The sequence below is a fragment of the Bos javanicus genome, chromosome 5, assembly GCF_032452875.1.
Source record: "Bos javanicus breed banteng chromosome 5, ARS-OSU_banteng_1.0, whole genome shotgun sequence".
Lineage (NCBI taxonomy): Eukaryota > Metazoa > Chordata > Mammalia > Artiodactyla > Bovidae > Bos > Bos javanicus.
In genome coordinates, this window is record NC_083872.1 from 68,041,182 (window position 1) to 68,057,971 (window position 16,790).

General features: G+C 44.1%; 1 protein-coding gene across 1 annotated transcript in view; it reads right to left on the minus strand.

Moving 5' to 3' along the window:
- LOC133248744 (putative tetratricopeptide repeat protein 41) overlaps window positions 1–16,790 on the minus strand; it is a 74,706-nt gene that overhangs the window by 10,648 nt on the left and 47,268 nt on the right. The window contains exons 11-13 of the mRNA XM_061419065.1: window positions 14,312–14,459; window positions 13,260–13,412; window positions 8,805–8,938 (exon numbers count right to left, since the gene is read on the minus strand). Coding sequence (XP_061275049.1) covers window positions 8,805–8,938; window positions 13,260–13,412; window positions 14,312–14,459 — 435 coding nt within the window. The remainder of the gene's footprint in view (window positions 1–8,804; window positions 8,939–13,259; window positions 13,413–14,311; window positions 14,460–16,790) is intronic.

The window sequence follows — 16,790 nt, forward strand, 5'->3', positions numbered from 1 at the left end:
AACTTTGCTAATTCACTGATTAGCTCTAGCAATTTTCTGATACTATCTTTAAGGTCTTCTATATACAGTATCGTGTCATCTGCAAACAGTGAGAGCTTTACTTCTTTTCCAATCTGGATTCCTTTTATTCCTTTTTCTTCTCTGATTGCTGTAGCTAGGACTTCCAGAACTACGTTGAATAACAGTGGCAAAAGTGGACACTCTTCTCCTGTTCCTGATCTTAGTGGGAATGCTTTAAGTTTCTCACCATTGAGAATAATGTTTGCTGTAGGCTTATCAAATATGGCCTTTACTCAGTTGAGATAGGTTCCTTCTATGCCCATTTTTTGAAGAGTTTTAAACATAAATGGGTGCTGAATTTTGTCAAAGGCTTTTTCTGCATCTATTGAGATGATCATATGGTTTTTATCTTTCAATTTGTTAATATGGTATATCACATTGATTTATTTTCATATATTGAAGAATCCTTGCATCCCTGAATAAACCCAAATTGATCATGGGTTTTTTGATGTGTTGCTGAATTCTATTTGCTAGAATTTTGTTGCGTCTATGTTCATCAGTGATACTGGGCTGTAGTTTTCTTTTTCTGTGTTGTGTTTGTCTGGTTTTGGTATCAGGGTGATGGTGGCCTCATAGTTTGGAAGTGTTCCTTCTTCTGCAATTTTTTGAAAGAGTTTTAGAAGGATAGGCATTAGCTCTTCTCTAAATGTTTAACAGAATTCTCCTGTGAAGCCATCTGGTCCTGTACTTTTGTGTTGGAGATTTTTGATCAGAGCTTCAATTTCAGAGTTGTTCATAATTTATATTTCTTCCTGGTTCAGTCTTGAAAGATTGAACTTTTCTAAGAATCTATCTATTTCTTCCAGGTTATCTATTTTATTGCCATATAGTTGTTCATAATAGTCTCTTATAATCCTTTGTATTTCTGCACTGTCTGTTGTAACCTCTCTTTTTTCATTTCTAATTTTGTTGATTTGATTCTTCTCTCTTTTTTTCTTGATGAGTCTGGCTAAGGATTTGTCAATTTTGTTTATCTTCTCAAAGAACCAGCTTTTAGAGTTTTATTCATCTTTACTATTGTTTCTTTCATTTCTTTTTCATTTATTTCTGCTCGGATCTTTATGATTTCTTTCCTTCTACTAATTCTGCTTTTTAATATGCTGTCTAGGTTGGTCATAGCTTTTCTTCCAAGGAGCAAGCATCTTTTTGTTTCATGGCTGCAGTCACCATCCACAGTGATTTTGGAGCCCCAGAAAAGAAAGTTTGTCACCTTTTCCATTGTTTCCCACCTATTTGCCATGAAGTGATGGGACCGGAAACCATGATCTTAGTTTTCTGAACGTTGAGCCAGCCTTTTCACTCTCCTGTTTCACCTTCATCAAGAGGGTCTTTAGTTCCTCTTCACTTTCTGCCGTAAAGGTGGTATCACCCTTATTTGTTAGTCTAATTTTGGTAATTGACCTAAATATGGTACACACTAGTAACATAAGACTGTGAAGTGAAAGAGAGCTGTTTTCTATGAAAAATAGTCTGAATGTTTTGGAATTATGAACAAGAAAACCGTAAAAGATTGAAGGCAGAAAAAGTCAACCGTTGAAAGGATCCTGCCCAGAAGTATCATAACTGCCTGAAGTTCTCATCCTCCAGAAACCAAAACTAAAAACTGTGGATGAGGCATTTTGAGAGATATGACATTCAATTCCAATCAGAGGACCCATTAAAAACAAAGATCTAACTTCGAATTTTAAAGTTGAGGCAAAGAATTACATGTATATGTTTAAGTTAAAATGAAAATGTAAAGTTTGTCTGATTCAGGGACCTCCTGCTAGCAAGAAGGGGACTCTGGCTGAGCCAAGCATTTTAAAATCAAATGAGGAAAAGGGGACTGACTCACCCCATTGAAAGTCACCCACTAGCGCCTTTGTTTAAGCTCTTCCAAGTATGACTGAGATACTTGGCATTTCTTCTGTAAAAGATTCCCAGAGAGAGGGGAGTAACAGAATGTTCATCTACCATACTTCATCCAAAATACACAATTCCATATACAACACTCACTAGGACAGAATGGAACATGAAAGCCACAGTTGTTTTTTCCTCCCACTGAAATGATTTCTCAATATGTGGATGTAAACATTTGTAAGAGAAGAAGAATTAAAGAAAAAAAGATTGTTCTGTGTCAAAGGTGGCAGAAAACAATCACAAAAACCCTCTCTCCATGTCCGGGTTTGTCTTAAGTGTCTAGGACTAGCAGTTTTAGGAGATTAAGGTTTGTTCTTGAAACTGGATCAAAGTGGAGAGGAGAAGAGCTATAAAAGAAATATTGAACATAAAGAGATTTCATTTTTGAATAAGTGCCTCATGAAAATGTGATCAGAAGAAGAAATAAACCTGAGGATTATCACCCTCTCAGGAACCCACCGTTTTACTATGTCATTTGCATGCTTAGTCACAGTCTTGTCCAACTTTCTGCGACCCTATGGACTGTAGCCCGCCAGGTTCCCCTGTCCATGGGATTTCCCAGACAAGAATACTGGAGTGGGTTACCATTTCCTCCTCCAGGGAATCTTCCCAACCCAGGAACTGAATCTGTGTCTCTTATGTCTCCTACATTGGCATGTGGGTTCCTTACCACTACTGCCACCCGGGAAGCCAATTTCTTTTCCAATATGTGCTCAGTATAATCTCATGTATAAAATTGTCATGAGCATAATTAAAACATGAATGATCATTGCTGGATACCCACTATTTTTATACCCCTTGGAAGATTATACTGTAGCCTATACATTGATTAAATGTAATAAAAGACTAAGGAAGATGCAGGTGCCAAGACTTTCAAGCTAGTAATTATCATCATTAATCTATAATCCAAACTGATATCTAAAATGTCCCCTAAAGATTATTGTTCTCAATAGGCTAAAATATAATTACAGTCACTTCTTTTAATGTTGTTATCCTGGAGCAGAGCCATCACTTCTATAGGAAAGCCAGGCAAATTGTGTAACCCCCCAGAAAGAAGCTGTCTATCCACTTCCCTCACACTTCCTGTACTGATAAGAGCACAGTGATAGACCCACACAGCTAGTACTCTTTCTGATGCTTTGAAGATACAAGGAATAAATGACAAGACTCTTGCCCCTGGCAGTTCACAGTCTGTTTGAAAGGTCAAAATACTCACAGAAATAGAAATGGGGTCAAAAATGGGTTCTTTGAGCTCCTTCATGACACTGGACATATAAGACAATTTGAGCATCTTGTGTGAGAAATCTCTGGTGATGACGATGCTGGAGGAATGCAGGACTCTAGGTTCCTAATACTCCCTGGCTTTGCAAAAACCCTGCAGCTCTTAAGGCAACATCCCAAGTCACTGACCCAGCCCTCAGGGCCTGTGACACCTCTCTGGTATCCCCCTAGTGCACCCTCTCCCCTCTACATTAGTTTCTGCATCCCAGCCCCATTGGTCCTTTTTGTTCCTTCCCAATTTGCAAATTCTGTCCTCACTATCTAGATGACTCCTTTCCCTTCCCACCACTTAACAAGCAAGTCCTCCTCCTCCAGATTCAGTTTCAGCATCACTTCCTAAGAAGCACCCTCCACCCATGCCCCTCCATCTAACAGATCGAGGTCCCCCATTAGCACTTGTACTTTGCCATGATAGCACTTTGCCAAATTGTAGCCCAACCATTGTGTGTTTAGCTATCCAACCGCCATCTCTATTGTGGCATTTTCCACAATTGCAGCTAAACAGTCTTGTATTTATTAATAGTTGTGTGACAGCTTGTTGGCCTCAATGTGAGCTCAGTGAAGATAGTGTGGGTCTACCTGTCCTTCTCACTGCTCTGTCTCCAGGAATTAAAACAGAGATTGTCATCTAACAATCTCACTGGCCAAACTCTACTCAGGCTCTCTGAGCTTTTTCAAGTAGGCTTGACTTTGGGGCTTCTATGTTCATCTCTATAGAGTCCAATTCTTCCAATCAGGAAGAATCCTGCTAAGTAAGTTTAGCCCTCCTCCAACCTGATCACCCTTGGTATCTAGGCAGATTTCTCACCTTCCACCACTTGCCAGGTGATGTCTGAAGCCAAGCCTGGCTTCATGCTTGGATAGAGGAGCCTAGTGGGCTACAGTCCATGGGGGTCTCAAAGAGTCGGACACAACTGAAGCGACTTGGCATACAAGAAAGCATCATATACCACAGTTCTCTTTTTTCCTCAATGAAACAACTCTTAAAGAGGATTGCTTTGATGACTAATGTTCAGTAACACTTTTACTACAGAGGCCTCTTGACTTCTTTAAAAATGACTAGTGATGAATCCCAGCCACATGTGGCTCTGGCTTCCTTCCTATTTTATGGAGTCCCTTGGGCACACTCCCTGTAGATAGGCTTTTTTCATTAAAGGTAGATCAAGGGGATCACTGGGGCTTCCCTGATGGCTCCAGATGGTAAAGTATCTGCCTGCAATGCAGGAGATCCAGGTTTGATCCCTGGGTTGGGAAGAACTCATGGAGAAGGGAACAGCTACCCACTCCAGTATTGTTGCCTACAGAATTTCATGGATAGAGGAGCCTGGTGGACTATGGTTCAAAGGGTCACAGAGTCAGACACAACTGAGCGACTAACACTTTCACTTTCTCAAGGGGATCACACTATGCCACCCCAAAGTAGGCCATGCTGACATGGGACATATTATGAGCCGAGTTATTTGAGTTCCTAGGATCCCTTCTGTGCCTGAAACCAGAGCCTGTCACAAGGACTCAAGTGTTGTAAGTCCCCTCCCTGGGGCAACAGGAAGCCAGCACCACACCCAGCCAGACATTGTCACAAACTGCCATATCATCTATTCTCCTAAGGATCTATTTATGCTTCCAAAGAGTCATCTGCCCTCCCATGAGTGCCCTTTCCCCGCCTCCCTCTCCCCTAAGTTAGTACACAGATCGCAAGTTCAAGCCACCTCTTGGAGTTGTCATTCCTGAGTGTGTGTGCAAGTGTGATGCACACACAAATAAACTTCTGTTTGATTTTTCTCTTGTTAATCAATCTTTTAGCTTCCCTGGTGGCTCAGCTGGTAAAGAATCTTCCTGCAATGCAGGAGACCGGGGTCCAATCCCTGGGTTGGGAAGATCCACTGAAGAAGGGAATGGCTACCCACGCCAGTATTCTGGCCTGGAGAATTCCATGGACTGTACAGTCCATGGGGTCGCAAAGAGTCAGACACAACTGAACAACTTTCAGTTCACTTCACCTCAATCAATCTTTGCTGAGGCTAATTTTACAGGGCCCCAGCAGGAGAACCTAGGAAGGTAAAGGAAAAAAAATTTTTCTCCTTTAGAGTTTTGGTGACAAACGTGGAATTCTATCATCCAGGGCTCCTTACTAGGTCCAAAAGCTGCAATTTAGAGATCCTGGGCCTCTGACAAAAGCCTGTTGAAGACAATATTTCTTAACAAAATAGGCTCTCAAATTTCTGCCCACAGAGTCAGGTGGAATTAGGGTGGTGAAAGTCAGTCTTTTCAATTTAATTTTCAAGCTCAGCCAGGGACCCTGAGAGGATGGAGGAAAAGTTTTTCTACCTCCACGTAGGAAAACCAAAAATATGTCAAAGAACAAATGATTCCAAGGTCTCTATAAACAGTCTATTTCCCTCCCAAGGTCCTCCTCCTCTTGTACTGAAGATACACATCAGCTCTCACCACCAGGGACTGCAACAAAAGCACAAGAATCCTGCCTTGACAGCTGACCTAACCACCCACAGTGTTCCTGTAAGCCTGGAGCAGGCCTTCTGCAAAAGGAATCAACTTCAATCACCAGTGGGAGAGAAAAATAATAAAATGATGGCGAGAAAGTGTGCCTTACAGAAAAATACTTCCTCGGAACCACACTGAACCACACTGAAAATGGACTGCAGAACTGAAACATACCATGAAGACTTATTTAAGACATCACCAAATATGACAACTGCCATTACAGAGGCCCTGTTGCTGCTGCCGCTAAGTTGCTTCAGTCGTGCCCAACTCTGTGCAACCCCATAGACAGCAGCCCACCAGGCTCTCCCGTCCCTGGGATTCTCCAGGCAAGAACACTGGAGTGGGTTGCCATTTCCTTCTCCAATGCACGAAAGTGAAAAGTGAGAGTGAAGTCTCTCAGTCGTGTCCGACTCTTAGCGACCCCATGGACTGCAGCCTACCAGGCTCCTCCATCCATGGGATTTTCCAGGCAAGAGTACTGGAGTGGGTTGCCATTGCCTTCTCCACAGAGGCCCTGTTATCAGAAAGCAAATGAATACATTATATTTTCATCATAGACAAGTCACCAAAACTGAGAACAAAACATAGGCAACCAGATCAGGTAAACTAGTTCCTTTCCCACTAACATTCTCTAGATTTGCATCTGCATTTTCTCTTTACAAACATAAATCTTTCTTTCATGTACTCAGCATGGAAACCCTTACCTGAAAAAAAAAAAAAGTATACACACACACATGGGCACACTCATTCCTAAATCTACAGAGTGAAAACAGAAAATATTCTTTCCCTGCAGATATCAAGAATTTTAAGCCTTTTTTGTCAGTAAATGACTAGGCTGAAAGCAATCCTGTTTCATTGTAATATGGATGCCAATCGTACCTGCTGGGGAAAGTGGCTGGTTTAGATCAGGGTTTCTTTGTCTCAGCACTATTCACACCTTGGACTGGATAATTTTCACTGTGGGGGCACTTTCCTGGGCACGCATGATGTTTAGCAACCACTCCGGCCTCCACTGACTAAATGACTAACACTCTCCACCCCCAGCCATGACATCAAACATTTCTCCAGCTTTTTTGTCCTGAGGGTCAAAATCAGCCTGTGTTGAAAACAACTGTTTAAAGCTGAAGTAGACTGTCCTGTGGCAATGAGATTTCAGAGCTCTGAGAGTGTTTCACAATTTTTCTAGTTGTGGCATTTACAGAAACTGCAATTTCTAGTGCAGCCTGCTAGAAGAAATCAACAAAGCTGCCCAAGGGCGAAGAGATATCTATTTGACCATCATTGAACCGTCTCTCTAAGTGAACCTACTCCTTGGAGGCACAAAGGTTGGCAAGTGCTGTCTATGGGAATCACATCCCTGATTCCCCCCAGCCCACCCTCCTGCGCTGGCCTGTCTCCAGCTGACTACCAACCAGCATTTGCAGCCTCCAATTCAACTCTCATTCTCCTCCATTCCCAGGTTTGGTGGTGATGCTGTAGGAAGATGACAGAATTCAACATGTGACTATTTCCAAAACATGGGAATGGGCTACTGAATGCAATAAGTACTGAGGCAGTAAAAGATGTGGTCCTGTTACCCTTGTCTCTGGCAACAGCAGAGCCTGGAAAACAGGCCCTTTGTCTCAGAGGCTCTCAGTTCTTCAACAGTGGCCCTTAAAATGTAAGTAAATTCCACCTAACTGAGCTAGTAGGGCTTCCCACAGGGTGCTAGCAGTTAAGAAACCACCTGCCAGTGCAGGAGACAAAAGAGACAGAGGTTCGATCCCTGGGTCAGGAAGATCCCCTGGAGGAGAACATGGCAACCCACTCCAGTATTCTTGCCTGGAAAATCCCATAGACGGAGGAGCCTGGTGGGGTACAGTTCATGGGGTCATTTGTTGATGTTGGCAATTTGATCTCTGGTTCCTCTGCCTTTTCTAAATCCAGCTTGAACACCTGGAGGTTCACAGTTCATATACTGTTGAAGCCTGGCTTGGAAAATTTTGAGCATTACTTTACTAGCGTGTGAGATGAGTGCAATTGTGTGGTAGTTTGAACATTTTTTGGCATTGCCTTTCTTAAGGATTAAAATGAAAACTGACCTCTTTCAGTCCTGTGGCCACTGCTGAGTTTTCCAAATTTGCTGGCATATTGAGTGCAGCACTTTCACAGCATCATCTTTTAGGATTTGAAATAGCTCAACTGGAATTCCATCACCTCCACTAGCTTTGTTTGTAGTGATGCTGCCTAAGGCCCCCTTGACTTCACATTCCAGGATGTCTGGCTCTCACTAGGTGAGTGATCACACCATTGTGACTATCTGGGTTATGAAGATCTTTTTTGTATAGGTCTATGTATTCTTGCCACCTCTTCTTAATATGTTCTGCTTCTGTTAGATCATACCATTTCTGTCCCTTATTGTGCACATCTTTGCATGAATGGGATTAGTGCCGTTATAAAAGAGACCTCCAGAGAGCTCTCGGGCTCTTTCTTCCACTATGTGAGGGCCTGCCAAGAAAACAGCTGTCTCTGAACCAGTAGATAGGCCTTGAGCTCAGTTGCTCAATCCTGTCCAACTGTTTGCAACCCCATGGAAAGCAGCCCACCAGGCTCCTCTGTCCACAGAATTTTCCAGGCAAGAATAGTGAAGTGGGTTGCCATTTCCTACTCCAGAGACTCTTCCCCACCCAGGGATCAAACCCACATCACCTACATTGGCAGACAGATTCTTTACCACTGTGCCACCTGAGAAGCCCAAGATAGGCACTCACCAGACATTTAATCTGCTGACACCTTGATCTTGGACTTCCAAGGCTCCAGAACTATGAGAAATAAAATTCTGTTGTTTAACCCACCCAGTCTATTCTGTTATAGCAACAGACTAAGACACTTATCTAATGAGGGAAAGTAAATAAGCAGCAAAAAAAAAAAAAAAAAGAGAGACAGAGAGAGAAAGTTGAAAATAATATGGAACAGGAGTTGCTGACTTCAGAGATGAAGACTGTTTAAAAATAAGCAAAGTATGCAAGTGAGATGGAGGGGAAAGTCATCTGCTTCTAATAGAAATATGTCAAAGCAATTACCTAATTTACACAAGGTATCACTTAGGCTAATGCTCAGTTGGTTCCTTACGAGTGAGGAGTTGGCCAGGGTGCCCGCATTTTCCTTTATTTTTATCACTTGTTTATAATATTCAATTGCTTGCTTCCTTTGGAATCTAGAAAAGAGAAATTTAATCAAAGTTTTGCATCGAAGAAGCATGGCGTTCATCCATGTATCCAACAAACATTCATGGAATGCTGGTGCTGGGGCCCAGGGTGCAAAGATAAGGAAGACTAACCTCTGCCCTCAGAGAGTGTCCCCAGGCAGAAGGAGAGATTGGAGAGTGAAACATAGGACCAACCACTTGTTAAGAGTATTGAGTGTGAACCTAGGAGTTTGGGACTTCAATATTGAAGCATTTTCATTAAGACTGACGTGGTTCAGGGACTTCCCTGGTGGTCCAGTGGCTAAGTCTCTGTGCTCCTAATGCAGAAGCCCAGGTTCGACCTCTGGTCAGGGAACTAGATCCCACATGCTGCAACTAAAGATCCTGCATGCTGCAAATAAGACCCAGCACAGCTTAATAAATAATAAATAATAAATAATTTTTTTTAAAAAGAGTGATATGATTAAATTTGCTTGTTAGAAACTTCACCTGGGTGCAAGTGAAGTAGCAGATGACAATTTATGCAGTGAGACCAGTTGGTCCAGACAAAGAATGATGAGGGTCTGAGCTAATGCAGTGGCCACAGATGTGACAGGAGACCTGCTAAGTCTTGGCATCACATGGAAGGTAGTGGGCCTGGTGCCAGGAGCCCTGACATCCTCTTGGGCAGTAGGATGACAAGGTTAGGAGCTAGAGCTCTGAAGTCAGGTGGGCTTGGCAGTGACACAGTGGTTAGGCATCAAGGCTCCTAAACCTTGGTTTTCTCATGTTCTCAATGAGGATAACAGACCTGTGGTGAGGATTAAGTGAGAAAATGTATGGAGTGTGTTTAGCATGGTGACTGATTATAATAAACATCACCCAGATGAATCATTAAGATGCTGCCCTGGGGTCTGCACTGGGTGACATGGGAGAAGATGCATTTTCTCATGGAGAGGGGGTGGATGTGTTCACTGTTGATAATGTTCACTCTGAACTGCCCTAATATGCTGGCTACCCGAAGGGAGAGGGCCAATGGATGCACATGTGTGCAGCTGATGATGGAGGTCTGAAGAGACAGAGACAAGAAGCCATCGCCTTACTGAATGCTGGCTGCAGCCCGAGGCACAGGCAAGGCTGGGGCACTGTGACTGAGACATGCAGAGTTCAAGAACTGAACCCAAGAGAACACTGCCATCTGGTCAAGAGTTGGGAAAGAAAGAGAAAACCCACAAGAGAAGCCGAGAAGGTGTCATCAGAGAAGATGGCCATGATGGAGGGTAGCTCAGAAACCAGGAGAGCACAGTTTCAGGAATGACTGATGCTGTCAAACGCTCCCAGAGCAGAGGACCCTCAAGATCAAAGTGCAAAGACACAGAACTAGGATGTTCCTGATGACATTCATAAGGATGGACAAAACAGAGCTGGGTGGAGGGAGAAGGTGAATGACATCAACAGGAAGTGAGGCAGTGGAGACACTTGTCTGTGGAGGGCACACAATGAAAAGACGGCTGCTGCTGAATGGATTCAAAGTTGAGAGACAGCAATGACATTGACTTTACTGAGAATACATCCCTGTTTCTCTTATGACCCTTTGTTCATCTTTCTCCTTCCTGGGGTACAGGGGGTTACTTTTAACTCTGTCATTTGACCTCATGTATCCATCCCTACCTATCCCCACTCCCCAGGGCCCTCAGGACCCTCGGATTATTTCTGTAGGGCATGAGAGCTGTTTCAAGAGCCCCTGGCCACCAGGAGACAGGATCTCCATATGTCTGAGAGGTGAGCTGAGTCCCACTGCAAAATATTTCCTGGTCTTAATCAATGTGGAAAATGAGGTCACCTGAGGACAACCTTCAGCAAGGAAAAAGGCTTCTCGGTAGTTTCAGAAGGTTGACCATTGACAATGACGTCTGGAAAGAAGGATACCAAGTATGGTCAGCTCCTCCGACACAGAGGCCACGCGCGTGGAACAGCAGCAGGGTTCAGGGTCCCGTGAGTCACGAGCCGCCAGCCCTGGATTTGAGATGGGGCAGCCCAGGCCTAGCGATGACTCAGTCAGTATGCTACGTGTTTAGATTTCTCTTTTACGAGGCAATGGTTCTACTGTCAAGCCTTTTGCTTCTCTAAAGAAAGGCCTGTTCTCTACTCGCAGTCCTGGTCTTAAGAGGAACAAAAGGAGGTTTATGTGGTGTCAAGTGCCTCAAAAATTCCCTGCTGGGGAGCAAAATAATAATACTAAGAACTCAATTTATCAACTCTTTCAGTGTGCCAGGCATTCTGCTCAGCACTTCACACAGAGGATCTCTCAGTTCTCAGCATCGTTCTGCGAGGAAGAGACTGTCACTGCTCTCATTTAACCAACAAGGAGATGAATGAGACACCAACACGTTAAGTATGTGCCCAGGCTCTCACTGTTACCAGGCGGTAGAAACAAAATTTGAACCCAGGCAATTGAACCCCAGAGCCCAACATTTCAGCACTGCTATAGAGCACTGGTAACGACTCTTAGAAGCACCTTTACTGGAACTAGTCTTTTTTTGTTGTTTATTGGAGTGTAATTGCTTTACAATGTTGTGTTAGTTTCTGCTGACAAGAAAGTGAATCAGTTATGTGTATACATCTCTCCCCTCCCCCATGAGCCTCCCCACCCCTCACCCCAATTCTCTCCTTTTAGGTCATCACAGAGCACTGAGCCAGCTTGCTGTGCTGTCCAGCATTTTCCCATTAGGGACTACTCTTTGAAAGGTAAATACTCTTGGAAAGGGCTTCCCAGGTGGCTCAGTGGTAAAGAATCCACCTGCCAAAGCAGGAGATGTAGGAGACACAAAATCCCTGGGTCAGGAAGATCCCCTGGAGAAGGGAATGGCTACTCACTCTAGTATTCTTGCCTGGGAAATCCCATGGACAAAGGAACCTGGCAGGCTGCAGTCCATAGGGTCGCAGAGAGTCAGACACTATTGAGCATGCACACCACTCTTGGAAAGGGTTAATAGTGATCTGCAGTTCAATGCCAGAGATGACTCATGTCATATTCTTCTTGGGAGCAAAAGCCAGAAGAGGTCCTCTCCCTGGTGTAAGTAACATGCTCTCCAGGATGGCAGACGGCGGAAAGTGAAAGGCAAGGCAGGGAATAGGGAGGAGAGGGAGAGGCTGCAAAAGCAAAACCTCAAAACTTTATAATTTCACTTAGAGCATCCCTGACCCTTCAGTCAGCTCACCTGTGTGTGAAACAGTGCAGGCCAGGCTGAAGGAAGGGTGTGATGGACTCTCTGTGGACTCACAGAGAACCTTCGCTCACACCAGCCTGTCAAAGGAAGACGTGGTCTTGCCTGGCAGATCCTAACAGGAACTGGACCCTGAGGGTGATAGCTACAACCTGCTTTAAAACACAGGTGCTGACACAGTCTCCTGACCAAACTCTACGCAGGCTCTCCTGAGCAGTTCCCAACTGGACCTCAACTTCTGGGCTTCTGTGTTCATCTCTGCCTTGTCCGGCTTCAGCGAGGATCCTGCTCAGTCAGTTCAGCCCTGCTTGATATCTGATTACCGTCCTTCTCCGATTCCTCACCCTCACTGTCCCACAGTGACCCCTGCTCCCCCCGACCTGCCTTAGCAAGAATCCTGTTAGATCAGTTTACCCAGAGTCTACCCCCACCCCGCCCTTCATGTCTCCTCTTAGTAACTGTCCATCCACTATGGATCACCCCCCTCCTCCACCCAATCCTTCTTGATTCAGAGCTGAGTCCTGTCTGTCTCAACTGCAGAACCCCACTGCGGGGGTCCATATGCCTCTCATGAAAGGTCTGAATAAAGGCTGCCCTACCTTTCTTTAACAAGTTCTATGAATACAGCTTTAGCAGTGCCTTGTATGGGGAGCTGAGGAAAGCCCCACACATGGCAAGAGAGCAAGAGGTCTTCCCCAGCGAGGAGGGGTATCAGGACAGCGCAGCCTGAGACAGCAGCAGGCTCTTGCACAAAACAGACCAGCAGGCATGATGCTACAGACCCACACTCCACAGAGGCCTCAAGCACAACCCCTTTCCTCACAAGACCCAGGAGTGATGCTGGGAGTGTGACCCCGTACTCCTTTTTACTTTTCCTCCTGCCAAAACCTCTACATGGTTTGTCAGCTAAGAGTGCCTTTCAAATTCATGATGCTCAGTGTCCTAACAAATAGATCAGGGCGAAATCTCAGGCCTGGTGAGTCTCTCATTTTCTGGACAAGGCTGGAGCCAAAGAAGTGAGATACCCCTATGAGTGAGTACAGATCTCCCTGCCAAACGTGGGCTTTTTTTAGGGGGGCGGGGGGAAGGAGACACACGACTTGAAACATTTCATAAAAACTTACCTTTCACTGTGTCTCAGTGGGAAAAACAGTAAATCTGCTAAAAATTCCATAATTTCTCCGACTAGGATGCTTTTCTCACCAAACAAATTTCTCCTGATATTTAAGCATTCCTGAAGTTTCATTTTTGCAAGACAAGCGTTTCCAGCAGCAAATCTGAAAACAAAATGCACACGTGTGTGACTTACCGGGCAAGATACATGTTGGCTACCTTTGTTGTGCTTCCAAAACCAAATCTCATAAACGTCCTTTGTATTCAAGACACAAAACAGCACAATAGTTTGTATCAGCAGAGATTTGAGGCTTTCAAAGTGATTGATAAGATGTGCATACATCATGAGACACTGGGACACTATTTTCCTCCTTCCTCTCAAGCCTCCCTTCCACCACCACCCCAATCCCATCAGTCTAGGTCATCACAGAGCACCGAGCTGAGCTCCCTGTGCAAAACTGCAGGTTCCCACTAGCTATCTATTTCACACCTGCTAGTGTATACATATATGAATGCACTCTCTCGACTCATCCCACCCTCTCTTTCCCGAACTGTGTCCACAAGTCCATTCTCCACATCTGCATCTCCACTGCTGCCCTGCAAACAGGTTCCTCTCTACCATCTTCCAGATCCCATATATGTGCATTAACATTCAATATTTGGTTTTTCTCTTTCTGACTTACTCCACTTTGTATGACAGACTCTAGGTTCATCCACATCTCTACTATTGACCTTTAGGGTTGGACAGTTTGTTGTGGAGGGTCCTGTGCAGTGTATAATGTTTAGTAGCATTCCTGGCCTGTACCCGCTAGCTGCCAGGAGCAATGCCCCCAGTCATGACAAGCTAACATGTCTCCAGACCTTTGCCAAAGGTTCCAGGGGGAAAAAATTGCCCATGGTTGAGAATACTGAACCAGAGGATAGAAATGCTAAAATTCAGCCTTCCTTAACCCAGTCAGTCAGGTGGGACATGGATGGGCAAGTATGGATTAAGTAGATTAATTGTAACAATAACAGCTAGTACAGAAAACTAAGACATTTTTCAAGAAAAACACATGCTTACGTTAGAACACCTTCAGTGTATTTCATGGTGGCCTGGTCGCAGGGATTGCTGTCCAGTAAGCTGGAAATTTCGGTAGCACATTGCAAAATATGGTTTTCTTTTAAGTACTCCTCAGATGCTGACTTTGCCAGGTTGTTCAGCACTCTGCCTGCAGGGAATAAATTTTGGCAAAGAAGATGATGCTCCAGGCTTTTTCCTACAGAAGAGTTAAGAAGTCACTAGGCAGAGCATTTGGTAGCATTTCTTCATCGCTGCCAATAGTTGGGTTTTTTTCTTAATAAATCAATTACTGATCTACATTGCACAGGACTTGGTTTTCAAGTAACAAATTTTGTATGTGGGCAGCAGTTATGGGGCCAAGGAACAAAGACAATAGATTGAAACCGAATTAGAGTCTATTTTACAAATGAACAGGTCAGAAATAGAGAATATGGATGTGGTGAGACCAACTATCATCGTGGTAACTGAGTTCTACAAAAGGCAGCTGGTACAGGCTTGAATAAGGAACAACAAAACATTACAGCCTTATGACAGAAACACATGAATAAGCCCCATAAACCTAATTAATAAATAACGTGCTGTACCTAGATACACATCAAATGTACCCTTTGCAAAGGCCTAAGATTTTGCTAGTTATTTTGAGTTAGATATGCTAACAATAAGAGACTTCTAAAAAGTAGAAGGTTTTATGGTTTTCCAAAGTGGAAATGAAAGTCACTCAGTCATGTCCAACTCTTTGTGACCCCATGAACTATACAGTCCATGGAATTCTCCAGGCTAGAATACTGGAGTGGGCCGCCATTCACTTCTCCAGGCAATCTTCCCAACCCAGAGATCAAATCCAGGTGTCCCACATTGCATGCAGATTCTTTACCAGCTGAGCCACCAGGGAAGTCCACGGTTTTCCAAGCCACACTCTGTAATACTGAAGTGAAGTCGCTCAATCATGTCCGACTCTGCGACCCCATGGACTGTAGCCTACCAGGCTCCTCCATCCATGGAATTTTCCAGGCAAGAGTACTGGAGTGGGTTGCCATTTCCTTCTCCAGGCCACCTTCCCAACCCAAGGATCGAACCCGGGTCTCCCACACTGCAGATAGATGCTTTACCGCTTAACCGTCTGAGCCACCAGGGAAGCCCACACTCTATTATGCAAAGAGATAAAACTATAATTATGCTTCCAGAAGGTGTTATTAGAGCATTGCTAGCAGTAAACAAGGCAGATTTAACTCCCTATACTATGGAATTCAGCTTTAACTATAAAAGATTACCATTAAATTATCAAAAAAGCATCCCATCATCAATAGCACTCCATTCGTTGCCCAACTGGCTCTAGGAGGCCAGTCCCAGAACCCACAGAAGTATCCCTGGTGAAAGGTTGTTGTTGAATCACGCGAATACACCGGGGTTCTTGGCCCCTGGAGGAGAAGAATTCAATCCGGGGCCAGAGACGAGGCCTGATCGCTCAGAGCTTTTGTGTAATAAAGTTTTATTAAAGTATAAAGGAGATAGAAAAAGCTTCTGACATAGGCATCAGAAGGGGGCAGAAAGAGTACCCGCTTGCTAGTGTTAACAATGAAGTTATATAATCCAAAGAATATCTGGAGGTTGTAAAGACCTCATCAGACCTACTCCCATAATTTACATTTTAAGATAACACAGTCCTCAGGCAAGATACATCCTTGTAAAGACCAGGTCTACTCCCATAATTAACATTTTAAGATAACAGAAGGTTGAATCCAAAGACTGTCCTTAGGCAGGATACATTATTGTTATATTATCCTAAGGAATGTGGAGAAAGAGAAAAAGTTTGTCCTTTCTTCCTCCTTGAGAATTCCAGACCCCTCTCTCCTTGGGGACCCCTAGATTTCCTATCAACCTGCCTAGGAAATGACTCTCTCACTAGTTTCCACATGGCTTTCCTCCGCTCACCAAGGTCCCAGCATGCCTGAAACCAGGCCTGCCTGCATTAGGATGATGACTTAGAAGCCAGCCTCTACATGTGGAGCATTAGAGCTTTATAAAGGCCAACACTAGAAGAGATTCTGCGCAGCAATGAGTTGTGCAGACAGGTCTTAGGGCCAGATAGGCCCAGATAAGTAGTCAGATAGGCCTCTCAGACTCCTGGCACCAGAGGTGCCAGCGCTGGGAGCTGACGTACTTTATTTCATCTCTCTGACCTTCAGTTTCCTCATCTGTGAAATGGGAGTAACTGTATATATATATATATATATATATATATATATATCACAGGAGGTATACCAGAAGACAAAAGAGATCAACATGAAGTGCTTTGTACGTGGTAAGCATGAAACGAATGTTAACTATTACTGTCAAGGTGGATTTACAGGTGAAATGCAGAGAGGGTAAGTAACTTTCCCAAGGTGACCTTAAATCTTACATCAGACTGTGAAGACATCTGTAATTCTCCACGCCAACCTGTACCCAACTCTCCCCTTGGCAATGCCACCCTGCACCT